The sequence below is a fragment of the Protopterus annectens genome, chromosome 8.part1, assembly GCF_019279795.1.
Source record: "Protopterus annectens isolate FY-2018-M chromosome 8.part1, PAN1.0, whole genome shotgun sequence".
NCBI lineage: Eukaryota > Metazoa > Chordata > Ceratodontiformes > Protopteridae > Protopterus > Protopterus annectens.
Window position 1 is genome coordinate 343,774,643 of NC_056742.1, and position 23,926 is coordinate 343,798,568.

General features: G+C 43.1%; 1 protein-coding gene across 1 annotated transcript in view; it reads right to left on the reverse strand.

Moving 5' to 3' along the window:
* The window catches only part of NAE1 (NEDD8 activating enzyme E1 subunit 1), a 1,377,685-nt gene that overhangs the window by 552,447 nt on the left and 801,312 nt on the right, over positions 1 to 23,926 (reverse strand). Inside the window, exon 15 of the mRNA XM_044081916.1 lies at positions 23,682 to 23,721. Within this exon, the coding sequence (XP_043937851.1) occupies positions 23,682 to 23,721 (40 nt within the window). The remainder of the gene's footprint in view (positions 1 to 23,681; positions 23,722 to 23,926) is intronic.

Consider the following 23,926-nt stretch of genomic DNA (forward strand, 5'->3'; position numbering starts at 1 on the left):
CTTGCCACTGTCGTCCTCTGTAGGCACCCCCTCTGGATTGATTTCTGCCTCTGGAACGTCTATTCCTGCCCCTTTGGGATCTTGTGGAGTCAGGAAAGGACCAATTTTTGGCAGGCCAGTTCCTGCTAAACCTTGGGGGCTGAACCTGCAAGAAATCTTTAACCGTTTGTACAGATTTTGCCTTTTCTTCCATTTTCTTCATTACCTGCTGGGCAGGTGTACCAAACAAACTGGTCTTATCCATAGGAGCATCTAATAACTTAGCTTTAACATGATCCGGTAAAACTTGTTCCTTCAGCCATGCATGTCTTCTTATCACTGTGCCAGTCATGGCTGATCTAAATGAAGCCTCCAGTGCATCATAGCCACATTTTAAGGAATGGTTACTAACCTGTTGTATGTTATTTACCATTTCTAATAGATTTTTCTTATCTATAGAGTCATCAGAGGATAGCTTTTTGGTTAACTGATCAAGCATAAACTCTTGGTATTGTATCATGTGAAACTGACAGTTTAAAGCTCTAGCTGAGAGAGTAGCAGAGGTGTAAACCTTTTGCCCCATCTGTCTAAAGACCTGGCTTCCCTTTCAGAAGGAATAGGGTTTTTGCTGTGGTTGAGGCTACTGCCTTAGGGCCCTGGGATATAGTTTCGGGGTCTGCAAGTGGGGCCTTGTATAGGTGATGATGAGTGTCTGGCACCCTGTAAAATCTATCTGGTTTGGCAGGTGCTGGAGGTAAAGAATCTGGTGCAGTGCAAACATCATTAAATGCATCGTCCACAACAGAGAGGACAGGAGGTATAGCTAAGGGCCTGTGTTGTGGTAGGTGCAGAAAAGTCCTAAGTCTTTTTCTGGAGTCTGAAAAATCCTGTTCCTGCCATTGGAATTGTTCTCTCATGGCATGTAAGGTTTCCCCAAAGGAGAATTCTTCTGGTGGGGAAGCAGCTGGAATGGATTCTTCAGCATCTGAGTCCTCAAAATTGGAGAAAGGAGCCTCTGGCTGGTCTGTAATATCTGAGTCTTCCGCAGAATCATCAGAGGACACAGGCTCGAGGGGCTCTGATCTAGGTCTCTTTTTCTGGGGGCTGAGAGGCCCTGTCTGGGTGAGATTGAGATCCCTTAATTAAGGAAATTAAATCTTCTGCCAGAGTAAGCATTTGTGAACTAGAAGTGGGCCTGGTTGAGGGGGGTTTAACAGGCACTGACTTAGTAGATTTGGCTGCTTTAGCCCTGGCGAAGGCCTTAATAGACATGGCTGCAGGAGGCCTAGCAGCACCACGTGCTGGGGTAGAGACATCCAAAGGGATGGTGTCTGATAAGTCACTAGTAACCACTGTAGTAGGTAAAATTTCTGAGGCCGATTCAAGTAAGGTAACCGGAACCTCAGTAGTAGTCATTGATTCGGCTGTACTCTTATCAGTTTTCTCGGTTTCGGCCGAAACCGAGACACTCGCGGTTTGCTTAACCATGGTTTCGGCCGAAACCGCGGACCTCGAATGTCGGTCTTTTTCTTTGCGTTTTTTAACAATTTGGGAAGTCGGAGGATCCGACGGCATAATGTACGCAAATTCAGAGCCGAAAAACTGTTCAGCAAACTCCGACCAACGTCTAAGCGTTCGTCGGTTGAAAGAAGCACAGGCCGAACAGGCTGCTACGTCATGGTCTGGGCCTAAACAAGGCAAACAGTAAGAGTGGAAATCTTTATGAGGTATTTGTTTCCCACAAGTTAAACAGTTATTGACTTTTTGTGACATCGGCTGTGGCAAGAAAGAGTCCCCAACGGGGTACTTAGCTTTTAGAAGTCTTCGAAGGAGTATTCGGTAGTAGTAATCTCTGGATCTGACCGACCGGCACTTGCGAACAGCTTCTGCTTCGGGCGCCACGCGGCAAGAAAGACTGAAGAAAATGGCGTCGGCTGATGCCTTTATACCCGAAGACCAGCAGAGATGACGTCGGGTGAAGTGCGACATCAGCCGAAGCCGGACCCGGACTTTGGAATCCGGCCGACCGAAGGGCTGCCTGACGACAGGACAACCTAGTTGTTATGACTGCAGATGCATCCATGAAGGACATCGTGTTGGTCTGATGAAACCAAGGTTGAACTTTCTGTCCACGATTCCAAAATGCACGTTTGGCGCAAAAACAACACTTTGCATTACCAAAAGAACACCACCCCCATGGTGCAGCATGGTGGTGGCAGTATCATGCTTTGGGATTGCTTTTCCTCAGCTGGAACTGGGACCTTAGTCAAGGTGGAGGGAATTATGAACATTTCCAAATACCGGTCACTTTTATGCCCAAAACCTTCAGGCATCTGCTAGAAAGCTGAAGATGAAAAGGAATTTCACCTTTCTGCACGACAATGACCCCAAGCATAAATCCATATCAACAAAAAAATGGCTTCACCAGAAGAAAATTAAAGTTTTGGAATGGCCCAGCCAGAGCCCAGACCTAAATCCAATAGAAAATTTGTGATATGACCTGAAGCGGGCTGTGCACAAGAGATACCCTCGCAATCTGACAGATTTAGAGAGCTTTTACAAGGAAGAGTGGACAAATAATGACAAATCAATATGTGCCATGCCGATAAGACTCCTACCCAAGAACACTGAATGTTGTAATTAAATCAAAAGGTGCTTCAACAAAGTATTACTTCAAGGGTGTGCAAACTTATGCAACCAGCATATTGTACGTTTTTTTTATTTTTTACATTTTACCCCTAACAGATTTGTTTGTTTTTCAATTGAATTGTACAGGTTATACGTCACATTAAAGGTGGGAAAAGTTTTGAAATTACTTTTGTGGTCTCATTTTTTATATCACAAAAACCTAGCATTTTAACAGGGGTGTGCACACTTTTTATATCCCCTGTACATAAAAGAAAACAAACCATATTAACATGTTTCCATTTACATACATTATATATCAGATATATTCTTTTAAATAACTATCAGTCCAACTTTATATGAATTGTTCAATTCCTGCCTTCACTTAAACTTCACTCCATCTCCAGAACATTATTCTTCTTGTACTGTTCCCACAATTTCCATTTATTTCTATGTAATTTGTGCCTGCCGTTTTCTAAAGAAACCATTTCCAGTTCTTTTATCACTGTTACAATATTCAATACCTCAAATACAGTTGGCTTAGACTTTGATTTCCATTTCAGAGCAATAGTTTTTTTTTGGCAGCCATCACAATTAAACTTAAGGCCTTACTAAGTCTAAGCAATTCGGATCCTGTGTCCCAGCTCAAAGTAATCATTTCTTCAGTTAAACCCATTTGGTCACCCCCAATATCTCTGACAGAGTACTCCATTGGGAATTTTTACAGTCTGCCAATTTGTTACACTCCCAAAACATATATCCTCAGCTACGTCTTTCTTCCCCATTACACCTCCAACATTTGCCACCTACCAGAAGAAAAATTCTTTGAAGTCTGCTTGGGGTATAAAAATACCTATGCAGGACTTCCAAGATGGCTGCTCACTGATCAACAGCTTAACTTCAGCTCTCCCCCAGTGTGAAAACAAATTCAGAAATTGCAACCAGAGAGACTGTCAACTTCAGTAAAATTCAGTTACTCGCTAGTAAGTACATTGCTTGGATGCCTGCAAAGAAGAAACTAGCTGAGCCTGAAAGAAAATCAACTAGAAAAGGTGAAGATAAAACACTGACTGGGAAGAATCCTGCAGCTGTTCAGCAAAAAGCAGTTCAAGCGTCAACTTTCGTGCAAGACATGGATTCCAGTAATCTAGAGGAAAAAATAAGAAGTCAGATGTGCACAGAGCTGATTAAAGTAAATGAAATACTGAGTGAGTATAATACCTCAAATAACAAAAGGCTGTAAAAAATGGTAGAAGCTTTTAACAGATATTCGGATGAGTGGACAAAAACTCAAAAATCAGAGGCTAAAATGAAGTAAAGGCTGGCAGAGTATTGGACTCCTCAAGAAGAGATGTTTCAAAAAATGGTAGAATTTGAGATTGAGCACAAAGGGAAAATCTGAGATTTGATGCTGTACCAAAGAAACTAATAGGAAAAGATTGTATTATTTTATTGAAGGCACAAATAAGCACCTGGACTGGTATTCCACAACAGGAACTGTTAACTGAAAGGGCACACCATGAACAGCTCCAAATATATCCATGAGAAAGCACCCAAGACCTTTATTAGCAAATATACAAACCTACCAGCAGAAAGACTTGATCATGAAAAAGTTGTGACAGAAGGGCAAAGCATTAAAAGCTGGATACAAGAGTGCTTGTGGAAAATGATTATTCACTGTACACCAAGCAGAAGAGAAGCAGGTTTATTCCAGCAGTTAGGGAATGTTGAGAGGCTGACCATCAGCTAAATTAGAAAAGTACAGTTTTGTACCTACCATAAATGTAGATGTTCGAGTGCTAATACAGCTGCAGTCATAACAGATGGGTTCTCCTGCCGTCAGGCGGGTCCTCGGTCGGCCGAATTCCAAAGTCTAGGTCCGGCGTCGGTTGTTGTCGCTTCTTCCCTGACATCAGTGCGACAGGGGTATAAAGGAACCAGCCGACGCCATTTTCTTCAGTTTTTCTTGCCCCAGATGTCAGGTTCCCCCCAGAAGGAAGGCAATACATAAATTTGTGTGATAATGCAGTGCGATATAATAAAAATACAGTAGTTGCAAGCAAATACATCATAAATGAAAACCCCAATCAGGTTGTATGAGGATGTGTTAGCCTATAGGCCTGTCCCAAGAGGGGAAGGAGGGAGGGAAACCTGGACTGCAGCTGTATTAGCACTCGAACATCTACATTTATGGTAGGTACAAAACTGAACTATGTTCATCGTGCATACAGCTGCAGTCATAACAGATGGGTAGAATCCCAAAGCTAAGAAAGGGGTGGTAGGCACTAGGTGGAACTAGGAGGAGCCAAAATGCCCTGCAAGACTGCAGTGGCAAAGCCTGCTCTAGATTTGGAGTATAATGGTAGGTTGTAGTGCTTGGAGAAGGTATGCACAGAACTCCAAGTGGCTGCTTCCAAAATATCCTTGGTAGGAACTCCTCTGAGGAAGGCTGCAGAGGTGGCTGTGGCCCTGGTGGAATGAGTTCTAATGCCTGTAGGAACAGTTATGCCATGAAAGGAATAGCAAAAGCGTATGCAGTGGGCTATCCATTTTGAGATTGTCTGTTTGGAAATTGGCTTCCCTTGAGCTCCTACCGCATAGGCCACAAAGAACTGTTCTGATTTTCTGAAAGGCTTTGTTCTGTCCAAATAATAACGCAGTTGTCTGTGGATGTCCAAGGAATGTAATAATCTCTCCCCTTTGTTTTGAGGATTAGGATAAAAAGTAGGTAAATGTATGGCCTGATTTAAAGCTACCCTGGATACCACTTTAGGCATAAAGGACGGGTTGGTTCGTAAGGAAACTCTGTCCTGATGGAAGATGATAAAAGGCTGGACAGCCATGAGAGCCTGTAGTTCTGAAATTCTACGAGCTGAGGTGATAGCCAGAAGGAAAGCTGTTTTCCAGGACAAATATTGCAAATCTGATGAGGCAGCTGACTCAAAGGGAGGCAAGGTCAGTTTTTCCAGAATGAAATTAAGATCCCAAGTAGGTATTGGTTGTTTCCTTGGAGGCCTTAAATTCTTAGCCCCTCTGAGGAACTGTCTTAAGAGAGGGTGAGAGAATAAAGGTGGATCAGTGTTGTATTCTGCAGAAATGGCTGAGGCATGGATTTTGATGGAGGAGAAAGAAAGTCCACTGCTTAGCAGTTCAGCCAAATATTGTAGTATTTGAGGTAAATTCAGTTTTCCAGGATCCTGGCCCTTCTTCTCAGTCCAGACACAAAAACGTTTCCATTTTGCGGAGTAAGCTTTTCTAGTTGATGGCCTTCTGGCCTCCAAAATGACATCCTGCACCTCCTTGGAAAGTAGGGCCTGTCGTGATGCTAAGGAATCTTCCATGCGGCTAGATTGAGTGTTTTTAGCTGGCTGTGAAGAGTTTTGAAACTGTGCTGAGTCAGAAGAAGAGGCATTAGAGGCAGGGTCCATGGTGGGGAATGCATCAGGCTCCTCAGGAGTGGGTACCAGTGTTGCCTTGGCCAGTCCGGAGCAATGAGAATCATCTTTGGTCTGTCTGCTTTGGTCTTTAATAGAACTTTGGGCAGCAGAGGAAGAGGCAGGAAGGCATAAACTGTCATTGATGTCCAACTGAAAGAAAGAGCGTCCACTCTCCAGGCCTTTGGATGGAAGATCCTTGAGCAGAATTTTGTCAATTGATGATTCTTGTGGGAGGCAAAGAGATCTATGTCTGGCCTTCCCCATTCTTGGATTATTTCTGTAAAAACTTTTGGATGCAATTTCCATTCGTGTGGATCTGTCATATTCCTGCTTAGGTTGTCTGCCAGCGTGTTTTCCTTGCCTGGCAAGTACTGTGCTTGTAGTTCCATTTGTAAGTCCATGGCCATGTTCCAAAGTGACATGGCCAGTCTGCATAGGGGGTAAGAATGTGTTTCTCCCTGTTTGTTTATGTACCACATTACTGTGGTGTTGTCCGTTCTTATCAATAGTTGACCTGGTTGTAGAAGGTCCTTGAAAGCTATAATAGCATTTATTACTGCTAGCATTTCTTTTTGATTGATGTGAAGGTGCTTTTCTTTTTGGGACCATTTGCCCTGAATGCACCGATCTGTCATGTGCGCCCCCCAGGCGTAGTCCGAGGCATCTGTTGTGATGACTTGATTTGCTTGAGGCTTGCTGAATGGAAGACCTGTGTTTGTTTGACATGCTTGAGCCCACCACAGAAATTCCTTTTGCAGACACGGAATTAGTGGTATTATTGTTTCCAAACTGTGGCTGTGTTGAGACCATATGTTTTTCGGGTACCATTGTAGTTTCCTCATATGCAGCTTTGCACATGGGATTAGTAAGATGCAAGATGCCATGAATCCCAGAGCCTGCAGGATTTTCCTTGCAGTCAGCCTGGTGCAATTTGCTAGTGTTCTGAAGTATTGAATTAGTTGCCCCTGCTTCTCTGGCGTGAGGTAGGCCATCTGGGTGTGTGTGTCCAAATTGGCACCCAGGAGAATTATCTTTCGAGAGGGTATTAGCCTTGATTTATTTTTGTTGACTGTGTATCCCAGAGAGTTCAATAACATTATTACATAAGCCAGATGTTTCAGAAGAATGTGCTTGCTGTCCGCTTGGATCAGGCAGTCGTCCAAATAGGGGTATATTTGTATCCCTTGAAGTCTGCAGTAGGCAATTCCTGATGCCAGGCATTTCGTGAATACTCTGGGCGCAGTAGATAAGCCAAAGGGCAATGCAGAGAATTGATAATGGGTTGAACCTGCAAGAAATCTGAGGTACCTTCTGAAATTTTGTCTGATTGGGACATGCAGGTATGCCTCCTTGAGGTCCAATGTTACCAGCCAAGACTCCTTGCCCAGCATGGGAAGAAGTTGCTGTAGAGTGAGCATCTTGAATTTTGGTACAGTAGAAATGTGTTTAGGATGGATAGATCCAAAATAGGTCTCCAATCTTTTCCCTTCCTTGGCACCAGAAATAGCCTGGAATAAAAACCTTGACCTTGTTCATGCGTAGGTACCTCTTGAATAGCTTTCATGTTTATGAGATCTGTAATTTGCCTTTGTGCCTCTGCCCTTTGATTGTGTGGCAGGTTTGGCATGCCTCTCATTTTTGGAAGGGTGTGAAAATGGAATTTGTAACCTCTGTTTATAATGTCCAGGATCCATTTGTCCTTTGTGACAACATGCCAATTTTTTGAAAATAATGCCAGCTTTCCTCCTAAGGGGGCTACCATTTGAGACCTGGTTGGCATGCAAAGGGGAAAGTCATTGGGTTTGCTTTCTGAAAGATTGCGAGTTGTCCTCACCACCTCTTTGAGCAGGAGCTTGCCATTGTCTGCCTCTATACGATCCTTGGGATTGTCCTCTGCCCCTCGGGCGCCTGTATCTGCCTCTTTGGGGTCTGTCTGTGGCAGGAAAGGACCAATTTTTGGAAGGCCAATTTCTTCTAAAACGTGGGGGTTGAACCTGTAGAAATTCTTTCACAGTTTGCACTGATTTAGCCTTTTCCTCCATTTTCCTTAATACCTCCTCAGCATTAGCACCAAATAGTACATCCTTTTGAAGAGGGGCGTCTAGTAATTTAGCTTTGACATGATCAGGCAAGGCTTGTTCCTTGAGCCAGGCATGCCTACGTATGACTGATCCTGTAACAGCAGCTCTACATGAGGCCTCTAGAGCATCAAAACCACATTGTAAGGTATGCTTACCCACTTGTTCTGCACTATGCATCAAATCCTGCAACTCCTTCAAGTCTGATTGTTCAGGTTGTGACATTTTACTTTTCAATTGTGATAACAAAAACTGTTGGTATTTTAGCATATGAAACTGACAGTTTAAGGCCCTCATGGATAAGGTAGCCGAGGTATATACCTTTTTTCCCCGCCTTTCTAAGGATCTGGAATCTCTCTCGGAAGGCAATGGATTTTTGGCAATGGAGACCTTAACTCCCTTGGGGCCCTGTGAGATGGTTTCTGGGTCAGCAGCATGGCTTTTGTATAGAAATTGGTGCGAGTCAGGAACCCTGTAGTACCTGTCAGGCTTAACTGGAGCTGGAGGCAGAGTGTCCGGGTTAAGGCAGGCCTCCGAGTAAACATCATCTAGGATGTCCAAGACAGGAGGTATAGCCAGAGGCCTGTGTTGAGGTAACAGAAGAAATTCCCTGAGCCTTTTCTTGGAATCTGAATAATCCTGGCCTTCCCAGTGGAAGTGTTCCCTTAAGGTATGCAAAGTTTCCCCAAATGAGTAATCCTCAGGGGGTGATACAGAAGGGATGGACTCCTCCGCATCAGAGTCTTCAAAAGGGGAGTAAGAATGTTCCTGATCATCAGAGTGCCCTGAAATAATGGAGCCCTGATCAGAGGAGGGGGAATCTTCCTCCACTCTGGGCCTTTTGTCTGGTGGGGGCTGAGAACCTCTGATTAGAGTAATTAAATCCTCAGCCATTTTAAGCATCTGTTTCTTAGGCATGGGGCCTGGAGATGGGCCCTGTGTAGCTGGTCTCTTAGAGTGCATGGTTGCTTTAGATTTTGTGAAAGCCTTGATGGAGAAAGAAGAGGAAGGTCTGAAGACACCTTGAGTGGAGGTGGACCTGTCCACATTCCGAGTTTCAACGTCGAGAGTGGCTTCGATCTGTAGTCGGGGTGTGGGCCGAGGAGCCTGCGACCTCGGGCACAGGAGACACCGTCAAAGAAGTGTCGTCGGTAATCAGGGGCTGCGTAGGCGCCTCACTGAGAACCGGACCACGTGTAGTCGGCTTTGGCGTGGTGTCGGTAGAGGCCGCGGACCTCGTGTGTCGGTCCTTGTCTTTGCGTTTTTTAGACAAAACCGGAGTCGGAGTATCCAACGACATAGTATAGTTAAATGCTTTTCCAAAATAATGATGGGCGAACTCCGCCCGACGCTTAATAGTGCATTTGTTGAATGTAGCACAAAAGCGACAGACCGAGACGTCGTGGTCTGGGCCTAAACAAGGTATACAGAGGGAATGGAAATCCTTATGCGGTATTTGCTTCCCACAAGAAATACAATTATTAACTTTGTCTGACATCGGTCTGAGGCAAGAAAAGTTTCCCCAACGGGGTACTTAGATTTTAAGAAGATTTCGGTTTCCAAATTTTCGTAATATCAGGAGCTGGCCGACCGGCACTTGCGAACTGCTTCTGCTTCGGGCACCGCATGGCAAGAAAGACTGAAGAAAATGGCGTTGGCTGGTTCCTTTATACCCTGTCGCACTGACGTCAGGAAAGAAGCGACGACAACCGACGCCGGACCTAGACTTTGGAATTCGGCCAACCGAGGACCCGCCTGATGGCAGGAGAACCCATCTGTTATGACTGCAGCTGTATGCACGATGAACATCAGTGAAAATAATATTCTCTAAGGCTGATACATAGAAGGGAGAGCTGCAAGCTTTATGGATCTCTAACTGTAACAAATTATAATACATTTTTTCCGCCACAGGAACAATCCGGTCCCAATGAAAAACCTCTTTCATCTTATACAGTACATCAGTGAAAAATCTCTTCAGCAGGGAAATTATTGTATAATTTTCGTAGAATCAGACTGCTATGATCAAAAAGAAATTCCCGAACTCTAACCAAAATGTCTGTTCTTATGTCAGAAATTCCCTGTCAGAAAGGGGGGGGGGTCCCCATCCTTTTCCTGTCTGAAGAATCAGAAGAAAAAAAAAAACATTAACAAATTCCCCAGCAAATCCCATTAAATCTGTCTTATCCACAGAAACAGGAGCTTGATGGTTTTTCCTCACTAAGAACACTGTCCATGAAAATAGACCGACTCATATTATGCACAAAAGGAGGTACAGTGAATTTTTCTATCACAAAGTTGGGGTTCCAAGGTGGAGGTACATGTTTTCTTAGGGGCGGGTTTAAGTACTGCACCACTTTTAGAAATCATTTGATCTCAAGGCTGGATATAATAGGCGGGCTGAGGGGAAAACAGGATGAAAAGGCTGAAAGGTGGGCATATGCAGGAATATACGTGACTGCTTTTCATGGGCTCATACAAATTGGATAAGACGAGAAGAACCTCTGACTTTTTTGGGTCCTGTTGTCTGCAAGACACCACAAAGAAAATCTCTTTCATTTAGCCATACTGGATTGTCATGTGGTGGGTCTCCTTGTCTTCTATAAGATTTGAAGCACATCCTCAGAAAATTTCCTTTGGAAAGGATCAGAATCCTGTTGTCCATAGGCTTAAGTTGAGGCTGGGGTGAAGCAGTTAGCCTTTCTGCTGTGTGATCAGGTCCACTTTGTAGGGTAGTTTGTGGTGATTGAAGTGACAGAAAAGGTGAAACCAATGCTGCCTTGGCCAAACGGAGGTTACCTGTAGAATTTTTTTTTTCTTTTTGGATCTTTAGTAAAACTTTTGGTAGCAGAGGAAGTGGAGAGAAGGCATTAAGAAACTTCCCTGTTCATTGAAAACAGAGTGCCTCTGCCCTCCATACAAAGGAAAAAAAGTCCTGGTGTAAAACAGGGAGAAAGTACAGTTGTGTACACTTACCATAAATGTAGATGTTCGAGTGCATTCACTGTTGCAGTCATCACCTGTGGGATTATCCCTGCTGTGGTAGCCCTTGGCCGGCAATGTTTTTCTATGTCAGCTGCTGTCGCTTGTTGACTGACGTCAGGTTGTCAGTGCTATAAAGGAAGCCGATGCCATTACATCAGTTTTTCTTGCCCTAACCAGTCAGAACCCCAAGGAAATATGGTAAAGTTGTCCTGGTGGCTAAAAGCCAACATAAGAAGCTTATGTCCCCCTAAGGAAAGAAGATACAGGGGGGAAGGAGGACTGCAGGAGTGAATACACTCGAACATCTACATTTATGGTAAGACTACACAACTGTACTATGTTCTTCATGTTTCAATGTTGCAGTCATCACCTGTAGGAGGATTCCCAAAGCTGAGGAGAGGAGTGGAAGGATTAGTTAAAGACCTAGGCATGGGTAAAGCATGCCCTACAGAACTGCAGAGGCAAACTCTGCCCTAGCCTTAGATAAAAGAGGTAAGTAGTAATGCTTTGTAATTGTATGGACAGAGGTCCAGGTGGCAGCTTCCAAGATGTCGCTGGTGGGAACTCCTCTGAGGAATGCTGTGGAAGTGGAGGCTGCCCTAGTGGAATGGGTATGAATAGACTTAGCGGTGGTTTCCCATGTAATCTGTAGTAGAAATGGATACGGTGTGATATCCATTTGGAAATGGGCTTCCCCTCTGCCCCTGGGGCAAAGCTGACAAGAAGTTGGTCTGTTTTCCTGAAGGGTTTAGTACAGCCCAGGTAGTATCTGGGCTGACTGTGCACGTCTAGTGAGTTCAGAATTCTTTCCCCCCTGTTTAGAGGAAAGAAGGTGGGTAGATGTATGGCCTGGTTGAGAGTCACATTAGATACCTCCTTGGGCATGAAGGAGAGGTTAGTCCTCAGGGAGTCCCTGTCTGCATGGAAAATGATAAAGGGCTCAATGGCCATCAGTGAATGAAGTTCTGAAACCCTTCTGGTTGAGGTGATAGCTAGTAGGAAAGCAGTCTTCCAGGGGAGGTATTTCAGTTCTGCTGAAGCAGCAGGTTCGAAGGGTGGTGAGGTTAGTTTTACCAAAACATAATTCAGGTCCCAAGCTGGCGTGGGTGGCCTTCTGCGAGGTCTGACATTAGAAGCCCCTCTGAGGAATTGTTTAATCAAAGGATGTGAGAACAGGAGCTGGTCTGTATTGAAATGAGCTGAAATGGCCAAGGCGTGGATTTTAATAGAAGAGAAGGAGAGGCCACTATTGAGTAACTCCACTAGGTAGCCCAGGATAAGAGGGATGGAAGGTAGTGAGGAACTGCCCCCTCTGGACTGGCTCCAACAGCAGAATCTTTTCCATTTCCCTGCGTAAGATTTTCTGCTGCTGGGCCTTCTGCCTTCTGTGATCATGTCTAAGACCTGTTTGCTTAACAGGAGCCCCCTGTTTGCTTTTAGATTATTAGCCATGCTGACGGTTTCAGGGAAGTTGCCTGGGAGACTGTGAAGTCAGGATGACCTTTGGTCTCTCCTCCCATATCTTGATCAGTACCTTGGGAATAAGAGGGAGAGGAGGGAATGCGTACACAAAGAGGGAGTTTCAGGGGTAGGTCAAGGCATCCACCTTCCACGCTAGGTGGTGATACTCCCTGGTACAGAATCTTTCAGCTGGTGGTTGAGGTGCGAAGCAAAGAGATTCACCTCCGGAGCTCCCCACTCCTGAGTGACTTGCAAAAAGATTTTATTGTGGAGCTGCCATTCTTGGGGGTCCAGTAAGTTTATGATCCCTGGTAGGTATTGGGCTATTAGGTGTAATCCCATGAGAAGGCGGTCAGCCAGAGGTTCATGGCTAGCCTGCACAGAGGGTAAGATTGGGTCCCTCCCTGTTTGTTGATGTGCCACATTACTGTGGTGTTGTCTGTTTTGATAAGGAGAACCCCTGGCCGGAAATGGGGTTTGAAGGATGTCAGAGCCTTTTGTGCTGCCATCATTTCCTTCTATTTGATGTGTAAAAGAAGGTGATGGGCATCCCAAAGACCTTGGGTGCACCTGCCTGCTAGGTGAGTGCCCCAAGCAATGTCTGTGGCGTTGGTGGTGATGGTCTGCCCGGTAGGTCAGAGGATGAAGGAAAGACCCTTGTTCTTGACACAGGCCCCTGCCCACCAGAGAACTCGGCCCTTATACAGGGGATCAGAGGAAGAAAGGTCTCTAGAGGCTGAGAGTACTGACGCCAAAGGTTCTTTAGATACCACTGAAGTTTTCTCATGTGAAGCCTGGCTAGACGGATTAGAAGGATGTAAGATGCCATGTACCCCAAGGCTTGCAGGAACTTCCTCACCGTGAGGTGACTTCTGGAAGCCAGCTGGGTAAAGTAGAGAGGCAGGAAGTTCTGCTTCTCTGGGGATAGGAAGACCATTTGGGATGCTGTGTCCAGCAGTGCTCCCAAGAAAATTATACTCCTGGAGGGTGTTTGCTTTGATTTCTTCTCACTGATGGTGAACCCTAAGGAAGTTAGAAGGGTTTTGACAAACAAGAGGTCCTGGAACAGCTTTTCTTTGCACTCTGCCTAAATGAGGCAAGTCGTCCAGATAAGGGTAAATCTGTACATTTCTCTGTCTGCAAAATCCTATGGCCGGGGCTAAACATTTGGTGAATACCCTGGGAGCAGTAGATAAGCCAAAGGGTAGTGCAGAGAACTAAAAGTGTTGTGAGCCTGCTCTGAAGTGCAGGAATTTCCTGCAGGATTCCCTTATGGGGGATGTGGAGGTAGGCATCTTTTAGGTCTTGGGTCACTAATCAGGCATTTGCTGTCAGCACAGGCAGCAGCTGCTGCAAAGTTAGCATTTTGAATTTGGGGACCACCAGAGGGGTGTTCAGAATGGATAGATCCAGGATGGGGTGCCAAGTGCCCTCTTTTCTGGGAACAAGGAATAGTCTGGAATAAAAGCCTTTACCTGTTTGATCTGGGGGAACAGGTTCTACTGCCCCCTGGGATATGAGAATTTGGACTTGTTTCAATGCCTCTGCCCACTGATTTGGAGGTAAGTCTGGGTACCCTCTTAGAATTGGGAGTTTGTTGAAAGAGAATTTGTATCCCTGAAAAATTATCTGTAAGACCCACTGGTCCTTTGTTACAGAAAGCCACTTTTTTTTTGCAGAGGGAGAGCCTTCCTCCTAGGTTTTGGTGAGTGAAAGGAGGGCAGAGGGGGAGAGGGAGTCATTGAGAGTTTTTGCCATAGAAGGATGGCTATGAACTCCCTGCCTTTGGGGCAGAAGTGGTCCACTGTTTGATTCTCTGCTGTCCCTGGGATAGGGGTCTGGGTGGTTTGTTCCTGCGGGGCTTACCTTGCCCCCTGTTTGCTAGGTGCAGGAAAGGACCAATGCTTAGAGGGAAAATTCCTACTGAACCTAGAAGGTTGAACCTGAAATAAATATTTTACTGTTGGCATAGATTTTGCTTTGTCTTCCATCTTTTTAAGCACCTCTTCTGCTTTTACTCCAAACAAGCAGTCCTTACCCAAAGATGCATCAATTAATTTAGACTTGACATGATAGGGGAGAGGTTGTTCCTTTAAGCATGCATGTCTCCTAATGACAGATCCTGACACTGCTGCCTGCTTGAGGCATCTAGGGCGTCACATTCACAGTGTAATAAGTGTTTGGCCCATTGACAAACAGAGTGCATAAGTCTGCTAACTCTTTCGAATTGGCACAGTCAGTAAAGGTTGAAATATTTTGCTATAACAGTTCCAAAGTGTGTTGTTGACATTTTAACATATGGAACTGTCAGTTGAGTGCTCTGATAGCCAAGGTTGCAGAGGTGTATGCTTTTTTACCCGATCTGTCCAGAGCTCTGGAATCCTTATCAGAAGGAATAGAATTCTTTGCAGAACTAGTCGTAGCTCCTTTAGGTCCCTGTGTAATGACCTATGGGTCTGCAGCAGGATTTCTGTACAGGTATTTGTGAGAATCCGGTACTCTAATACCTGTCAGGTTTACTGGGAGCAGGTGGGAGGGGAATCAGGGGCTAAGCTGGATTCATGGAAAACATCATCCACCACTTCTAAGATAGGGGGCATGGCCAGGGGTCTGTGCTGTGGCAGGTCTAGAAACTCTTCTTAGACTAAGGGAAGTTCTGAGATTCCCAGTGGAAATGTTCCCTGAGGGTGTAAAAGCTTTCCCCCAAAGGAAAGGTCTTCTGGTGGGGAGGCAGAAGGAATGGATTCCTCTGCATCTGAATCATCATAAGCAGTCAGAGGTTGTTGTTCCTCTTCAAAATCTGAATCAGATTCCTCAGAATCCTGCTCTGTCATTATTTCAGGAGAAGGGTGTCTTTTCCTTTTAGAAGTTGTGGCATGAACACCCCTGATAAGGGAGATAAGATGCTCCACCATTTTATGCATTTGGGCTTGGGGTGGTGGAGCAGGATTAAGATGGTAGCTAGAGGTAGATTTTCTAGGAGTGGCCTGGCTTCTAGGCCTAAGAGTATCCATCGGTTTGAGAGAAACAGTAGTTGGATGAGAAGACGTCTGGCTTTGTCTACAATCATTAGTGCGAAAGGCCTCCTAGGAAGCCGGTGCCTGCATCGTGGCTCTGAACCCAACAAAGGTTCGGAAAACGAAAAGGTCTTGAGTAGAGGCCTGCGTAGATATCATATCGGGCATCAGGGGGCTGTGAAAGCACCTCACTGAATTCCAGAGAACTGACACCCTGCTTAGCGGTAGCGTCATCAGAAGGCTTAGCCTGGTGTGATCTGTCTCTATCTTTATGTCTACATTTTCCAGAATGTCTATGGATTGTTGGCTTACGGACACCATTTCGGAATGCGAAGACAGAAGACAAAAATACCTGTCTACATTAAGAGCTCTATGATGAATGGTTCTCACATTAAAGAAGGCACAGAACCAGAAACGAGGGACGCCGTGGTCTAGGCCTAAACAAGTGATGGAGTATGAATGGAAGTCTCGGTGTAGGATCTGCTTTCCACAGGCGAGACAATTGTTAACTTTTTTGGACATCGGTTAGTGCAAGAAAAAGGGATCCCAATGGGGTATTTAGCTTTAGATGTTTTTCAGCTGTAATTCAAACTCTGGTAGCGACCGACCGGCACACTTGTGAACTGCTTCTGCTACGGGCTCCACAGCAAGAAAGACTGATGTTAATGGCATCGGCTGCCGTGCTTTAGAGCACTGATGACCCAACGTCAGTCAACAAGAGACAGCAGCTGACGCAGAAAAACATTGCCTCTGGTATTTGGGCCGGCCGGGGGCCATCACAGCAGGGATAACCCACAGGTGATGACTGCAACAGTGAAACACGAAGAACATCTGTTTGTTGCTCTCCAAGATCAATAAGTCTATCTGCGGTGTTCCCAAACTGTGGACTAAGTCTTGGAAGACCTCTTTGTTGGAAGGTCCATTCGTGGCAGTCTTCAATGAACCTGCTTAGTGAGTCTGCCAGAATGCTGTTCTGTGATGGAATGTATACTGCTCGAAGAGACATGCCCATCTGAATAACCAGGTCCCAAGCAATCTGAGCCAACCTGCATAGCTGGTATGACATGGGTCCTCCTTGCTTGTTTATGTACTATATGACTGTAATGTCTGTGAAAACTCAGAGAGGCCCTGGTATCCAGAGGAGGGTGAAAACTTGAAAGACTTGAATGAGCGCACTCATCTCTTTCAGGCTGATGTGTTTTTCCCTGAGATTGGTTTGCCAATGGCCCTAGACCTTGTGGATGCCTGTCCAAGACCCCCAAACCTTGTCTGAGGTGTATGTGTACATGTCTTGACTTGGGGTCTAATCTGGACTGAGGTTCATCTGTGTCACACACCACAGGACCTTCTTCGTGAAACAAGGTATGAGGGAGATCATGGTTCCAGGGGGTGATGTTGTGTTGGGACCACATATTTTTCAGGTATCACTGAATTTTCCTTATATGCAACCTGGCTAAAAGAAGCACTGGTATGAGATGCTGCCATGAATCCCTGTGCTCTTAGAATCTCCCTGGACAAACAGTCTTTGACAGAGGTTAGGGACTGGGTATACACTGAGGTTCTGCACCATTTCCTGAAACAAGAAGGCCTGCATCTTGTTGGTGTGCAGTCTGCAACCCAAGATAACTATGTACTGACTGGGCTGGACAAAGACATTTTGAAGCAGACCGTGAATCCCAGTTGCATGAGGAGGCTGAAAGTGAATTGGAGGTGTTGCAGTAAGATCTGAGGCAAAATGCCTGGATAAGTAGATCATCTAGGTAAGAAAATAGAAAAAAGACGCTAACAGGGCACTTATCTGACGGCTAGGTATTCAGCACAGCAAAACGGAGTTCAGACCAATGAGCGATGATGATGTTCGGACTGGTGGCAAAGTTGTTTTGGGTAACTGTGGTCGTATGTCACCTTGAAGTCCTACGTCCTGTATGGGAAGCATGTCTGTCATGTATGGAGCATACTAGATCTAAAGGCTTTGGTATACTGGCTGGACACTGGGCTATCCTTGGCAGGAGATCCCTAAGGTAAAAAATACTATAACGGTGATACAGAAAGGCAACGTGTTATCAATTAGTATGCAATTCGGATGGGCAGCTGACCTCTCAGTCTGACTTCCGTTTCTGGATATTTCAAGAGCAGCTCTCATCTCCTATTCCTCCTGCCCAGAAAGTCAGTCTAGCATTTGACTTAAAGGGACAGCAGTGTCTTTTATCGGTAGATAAATCATTAACAAGTATACCTCGGGTGATGCAGATAAAGTCACTGAGGTTAGCTGCCATGGTTTTCTAAGAGGTACACATATGACTCTACTCTTTAGTCCCAGTTAAGTAAGCAGGGAGAATTATGAAAGTACACAGAAGACCATGTAAAAAAGCACAATGAGGTAAGGTCAATACATGGTACTGACCCTTTAAAGGCAAAACTAAGGGTTGAGGAAAGATATGCAACAAAATGGGGGAGGAAGACAAAGTCCTGGGATCCCTGTCTCTCAAAAGAGAATAAAAGTGACGACATTATACCCCATTCCAGCACACCATCTGCATGTTAAAAGATTATATGCAGGCAGAAAGTGAACACGAACCTCCTGAAGTATTATGGTAAATGTACAATTCACACAGCTGTAATATGTTTACACTATAAATATCACTGAAGTATCATTCATCATCTAATCCATGTAAAGAATAGCTACTCTACATGAGTGGTGCCTGTAATAAATCACTATCATTACTGTAACTGAAAATGTAATCCTTAGAATGCTAAGACTAAAAGACCAAAATGAAATCAATATCTGAGTTTGAGGAAGAACAATCTAGGAGTACCCCCACGCATACCTCTCAACCTCAGAGCAGAAAATCTAGACAAAGCCTAAAATAACGGGGGGGGGGGGACAAATAGGGACATATTTTAAATATTGCTCTTAAAAACTTAGAAAGTTGATAGAATAATAGGTTTTGCATTAGCATGAATTTTTTAACGGATGTGGAGTCTTAAACTCAAATGTTAGTCATTATTTAATGACTTCCATCCTCATCTATTTCCCAGAAAACTACACATTTTATAAGGAACACACCAAAAATATTAGGCAAAAATCTGGACATTCTGCTAAAATCTGTACAGTTGAGAGGTATGACCCCCAGAACTTCAAGGTACGGGAATCTACCAGTCAGTATTAAGTAGAAATGGTGGTGGGGTAAAAAAACTTTGTCAAAAATCAACATTTAGGCCCTCAAGTATTGGGTGCAATTAATGCGGTCTTTGAAATTTTGATAAGCAGCTGGCCATAGCATGCCCCTGCAAAACAGCAATAGCAAAGTGTGCACTGCTCCCATAGTGAATGTTCAAGCTGTACTGCTTAGGGAAAGAATGTACGGTGATCTAAATGGCAGTCTCAAATCCCCTGAGCTAAGACACTGCTAAAAAGGGCTAATGCAATGATGACTGTGCTCTCATTCCCCCCTAGAGAGTTTTTTCCCTCATTACTCACATAATAAAGCAGAATGCAATTAGCCAGCTGTTTCAATAAGGTCTTCTATGAAATTGACTTATCTTGGTTGTTGCTACAAACAAGACAACTGCCTGAAGTCCTTCATTCTTTCTACACAGTACTTAAGTTGCCTATGAACCTTCATCAAGTGCAATATCCTTTCCTCTTGTTCTGGGACTTGGGATAAAATACTGGTATCTGTATGGCTCAACTTGTGCATCCTACTGAGCACAGCCTCACACAACTGGATGACTAAGAGCAGTTGTGTTCGTTTCAGAACAGTCACTAAATACACTTGAAGAGAATGGCCATATTCATTTTTGGTAATGTTTTCTCTAGTTGTAGGCACACCCCTTACTGCCTCATCTCACTGCTTTTGCCAGCTGTGGGCATTCTGAGCCAAAGTCTAGTCTTTGCTCTAAATGGCAAATCTCCACTAAAACTATGCATGAGGCATATGAACTAACTTGATGGTCACTGCTTTAAGTATGTTTTGTCAATACTGCCTTTTGTACTCATCATTTGGTTTTGACTTCTGCGAGCATTCTGAAACTTGTTATTGTCCTACGCTGTTTGTTGTGGCACCCCTGTCAAACCACTTGCACCAAGCTGCTGTTGTGGCATCTGAGCCAAACTGATAGTCTCTGTTTTAAGAATACACAAGTTGTTGCTTCACTTTTTCTGACTTTCATAACCTGCAATTGTTGTAGCTGAGCATACAGAATTGTAACTCCAGTGTTTTGACTAACTTTTCCTGCTTGTGTATTGTCAACTGTGTATTGGTGATGACCCTTTTGTGAAATTAATTGTTTTAGTAACAACTGGTAATCCCCATTTCACCAGCCACTCTATATCATGAAGACACAGCCTGCCACACTTCCTGCTGTCAAGCCTGATATACCTAGGTATCTTGAGGCAATGCAAGAAAGTACAGTTGTGTAACTACACTTAACATAAAAGTGGACGTTCACATGATCACTGGTGCACTAACCTTAGCAACATGGGTTGAATTCCGCACAGGATATTACAGCCATCCAGCTTCTAGAGCTTAAGAGCACCTTCCACACACACATACCGCAGATGGCTCAATCAAAGCTGAAGAAAATCAACAGTATGGGCATTAAGTCCTTCACAGCTTTCATGCCAAATGAAAAAGAGGGAGGCTAGAGACATGAAAGAGGTCGATGATGAGTAAAAATAGAAGACCTTTTCTTGTCAAAAAAAAAATCATACAAAAATAAAGGGAATGGAAGAAAGGAGTGGCTACTGCATCACTGAACATGCGAACATCTACTGTTATGGTAATTTTAGGGAAGGTTTAAGCATTAGTACCCCAGATGGACGTCAGCGTTGAAAACTCATCTGTTTGGAACACTGCAACAGTGACTTTAGTCAGGACACCAAGTGGTTCTGAGGAAAGTGAACTACTGACAGTCCTCCACAAGTACAATATCTTACCCCAAATGCAGAAAACTTTACAGACCAAGTAAAATTGCAGTCAAAAGTAAACATTTCATTAAAGAAAGCTCTCACAATCATTTGTTAGTTATGTATAAAACAACTCCCTTAGAAATACTATGACAATACAAACACATTATGTTTCCTAGCTCCCATTTACACAGAAAAACACACGTTTTCTGCATAAAATAGTTAATGGAAGTCTTTTCTCCAACATGAACTTATATGCCCAGCCCTTGAGGACTGCTAGCTGGCCAACAGTTTCACAGGGCTTGCCAAAGAAGTGTTCTCTTTGGAGGCAAAAAAGCTCTGAAACTTTTTGTGCTCCAACTGTACTTTAATGGAGCAATGCTTGAGCTCCCGACAGCTGGAATCCATGGAAGGTGCCCTTAGTTTTGTGAAGCTGGTCTGATGCAGTTAGGGTAGGACCCATATAGCTTAGTCCAGTGCAACATTTACCTATGTTTGAACATCTCTACAATGTAGCAATCTGATCAGGAAATTAATGGCTTTTTGTTACAGCCTTTCAGGCTGGAAAGTCTCCAATGCTCAACCAAAAAAATAAATAAATAAATAAAGCGAATCTTCCATTTCTGAAGGAGAAAAAAAAAAAATCAAGAAGCAACCTACAAAAAAATCAGAGAGGCAAAAGAAAAAAAAAATCAAACCATTATGCAAAAGGGAGGTAAAATACTGGTAGCAAAGTTGTTGAGAAGTTACTGGAAGGTTTTGTCAGCACCGCAGTAAAATAAAATTGATTGAAACAATACAGGTCACACACATTATATATATATATATATATATATATATATATATACATACATACACACACACACACACATATATATATATATATATATATATATATATATATATATATGTATCATAACACTTAAAACTATATAGATATAAACTCATTAAGTTACACTCTGCAGCCAATCTGTGGGCAAATAAGGTTCATATTAACCATTTTGTTTGTCCTTCATCAAACGTCAACCTGCAAACACTGAAAATAGGTTCAAAGGCTCCTGAAAAGTAGCCCAAATCATGTACATCTAATTAACATAACATATGACTAGTAAACAGCAAACAAATCTTCCCGCTTCCAGTAGGAATGTGGGACACTGCTCAAACACATTTAAAAAAAAGTGAGTGGCAAAAAAGAAAAAATATAAGCAAATTTTCAGAGACAGTATCAAATCTGTAGACTTTAATAAACTGTATTGCAAAATTCTACCATACAAAGTCATTTATTTTTACTTCTGAAATTAGAGGATTTCAGATGTGCATCCCCTTTCTTTAAATCACTGGTGCCATTGGTATTTGTGTCATGTGGTGTTGTTTTAAGCTGGAGAGGAGGAATTCAGAAAATTGTGTGAAGCGGTAAAACAAGCCTGAAAACAGGGGAGGATTGGCATAATGGTTAAGGTCTTAACGTCACAAATACAACACAGAGGATTTGACTCTTACTTCTGGTTACTGGCTAGACTTCTAACAGTCTGCAGACTGATGGCCAGTATGAGCCTATGTGGTATGTCCATCTATGCATACCTCCAAAGACAGGATTATGTGCAGGGGTAAATCAAGCCTGAAAAATAGGAAAATTATCCCAGAATACGAATAGTGGGGTACACTGCAATTTCTTTTTTAAAAGATTCTCCATTGCCTTCTTGAATTCCACCACTCATACAAAAGGTAACTTCATGAATCTGTAATGCTGTGAAAAAATTCTAACATCTAAACTGTCATCTCTTCTCTCTTCAAATTGTACCTCTTTTTTCCTGTACAATTCTTTCTGTAAAAGATGCTGCTCTAGAGTTTTTCAAGTTTTCAAATGTATTTGAAAATTCAGTCAAATCACCTTTTCTTCCTTCATTTCTTACAGGGTATATTAAATTCCGTTATTTTTTTTTCTTAGCAAACCTTCTGGTGCATGTTCTGTGCCATTCTGTCTTACTTGCACATTACTCAGTTTTAACTAAGACAGTACTGCAGATTCTGTCTTTTTATCAGATCAGCACTATGTTAACAGGGGAAAGAATATATATAAATATTTCCCCCACTTTCAATGCCTCTCCTCTGGGGTCCTAGAATTACCATCTTTCCTTGCTCACAGACTGACAACCCAAAATTTAGATGAAGTAATATAAGACATATTTCCATTTTTGCTTTATCCAACTGTTAACTTGGCAAGTGGGCTGTTCCAAATAAATATCCCTTTTAGCCTCAAGCCAGGCAATGAGGCAAACAGAACAAATGTAACAGAGTAAAAGATCAACAGTAGTGTATTTGAATGTAAACACCCCATACTAAATACAATTACATTATGTAACAGCTGTGGAAAGACTATACGACTATAGTAAATCACTCAAGTACTTAAACTTTATAAACAAAAAGAGCTGTCAGTGTTAATGTCTCACCTACTACTACTACTAACATCAGACAGCAATATCCAGGTGTACCATATTACACTTCTCTGCACTGAATATAGACAGCCAAATAGACTTTTTTCTAATTCTGTTCATTCTCTTTTCATTTTATGTACCTCCTACTGTAATGACACTGCTACAAAAACTCTTGTGCTGTCTACAGAGAGACGCACTTTTCCTTATGGCCTCTACAAAGTGTCTAATATATACACTGAGAGTGACTAATTCCTGAACCTAAGACCTATGGCACACCACATTTAACATTTTTTTTGTCACTATGGATTCAGCTTACTACCATCCATATCCTGCCACTGCTTCACATTGGACTTCACCCTACAGTAAATTAACTTGCATAGCTATCTTTTGCATGTCATCAAAATAATGTATTGAAATGCAAGTATGCCACCATCCACATCCCCTCCCTTGTTTATTTAATATGAAGACAACAAATCTAGTTAGGCAATATCAGACGAGCATAGTAAGGAATTTCTGGTGTCCGAGAAACATGACTACATCCTGAAAATGTACACTTTGTCCAGACAGTGCTGTAAAGAAAATGCATATACATGAAGACGATAAAGCTTTTAAGCAAAGACAAACATGAATGGTGTCTAACAAAAGATGCATGTTGACAACTGCCCCACTTAAAACACTTGAAATGTATTTTAGTTTTGTAAAAAGGATTGTGCTTAATACATTTTTGGTCAAAATACAAAAATAGAAAAGAGGCTTACAGAACAATTTTACTTCTTTCTCTTGAATGCTTTCTGGATTCTGAAAAAGAGAGGGGTCATATTAAAAACTGTACACATGAAGTTAATAAAATAATAAAAAGTCTGATGATTTAACTCTGCATTCTGCTAATTTGTCATTTTTTGCCAATGAAGACAAACTGCCAGAATCAGAATATTACATTGATCAACAGCATTACATTCAGTATTCATATAAATGTGACTACAAAATTATGCATTTGTCACGT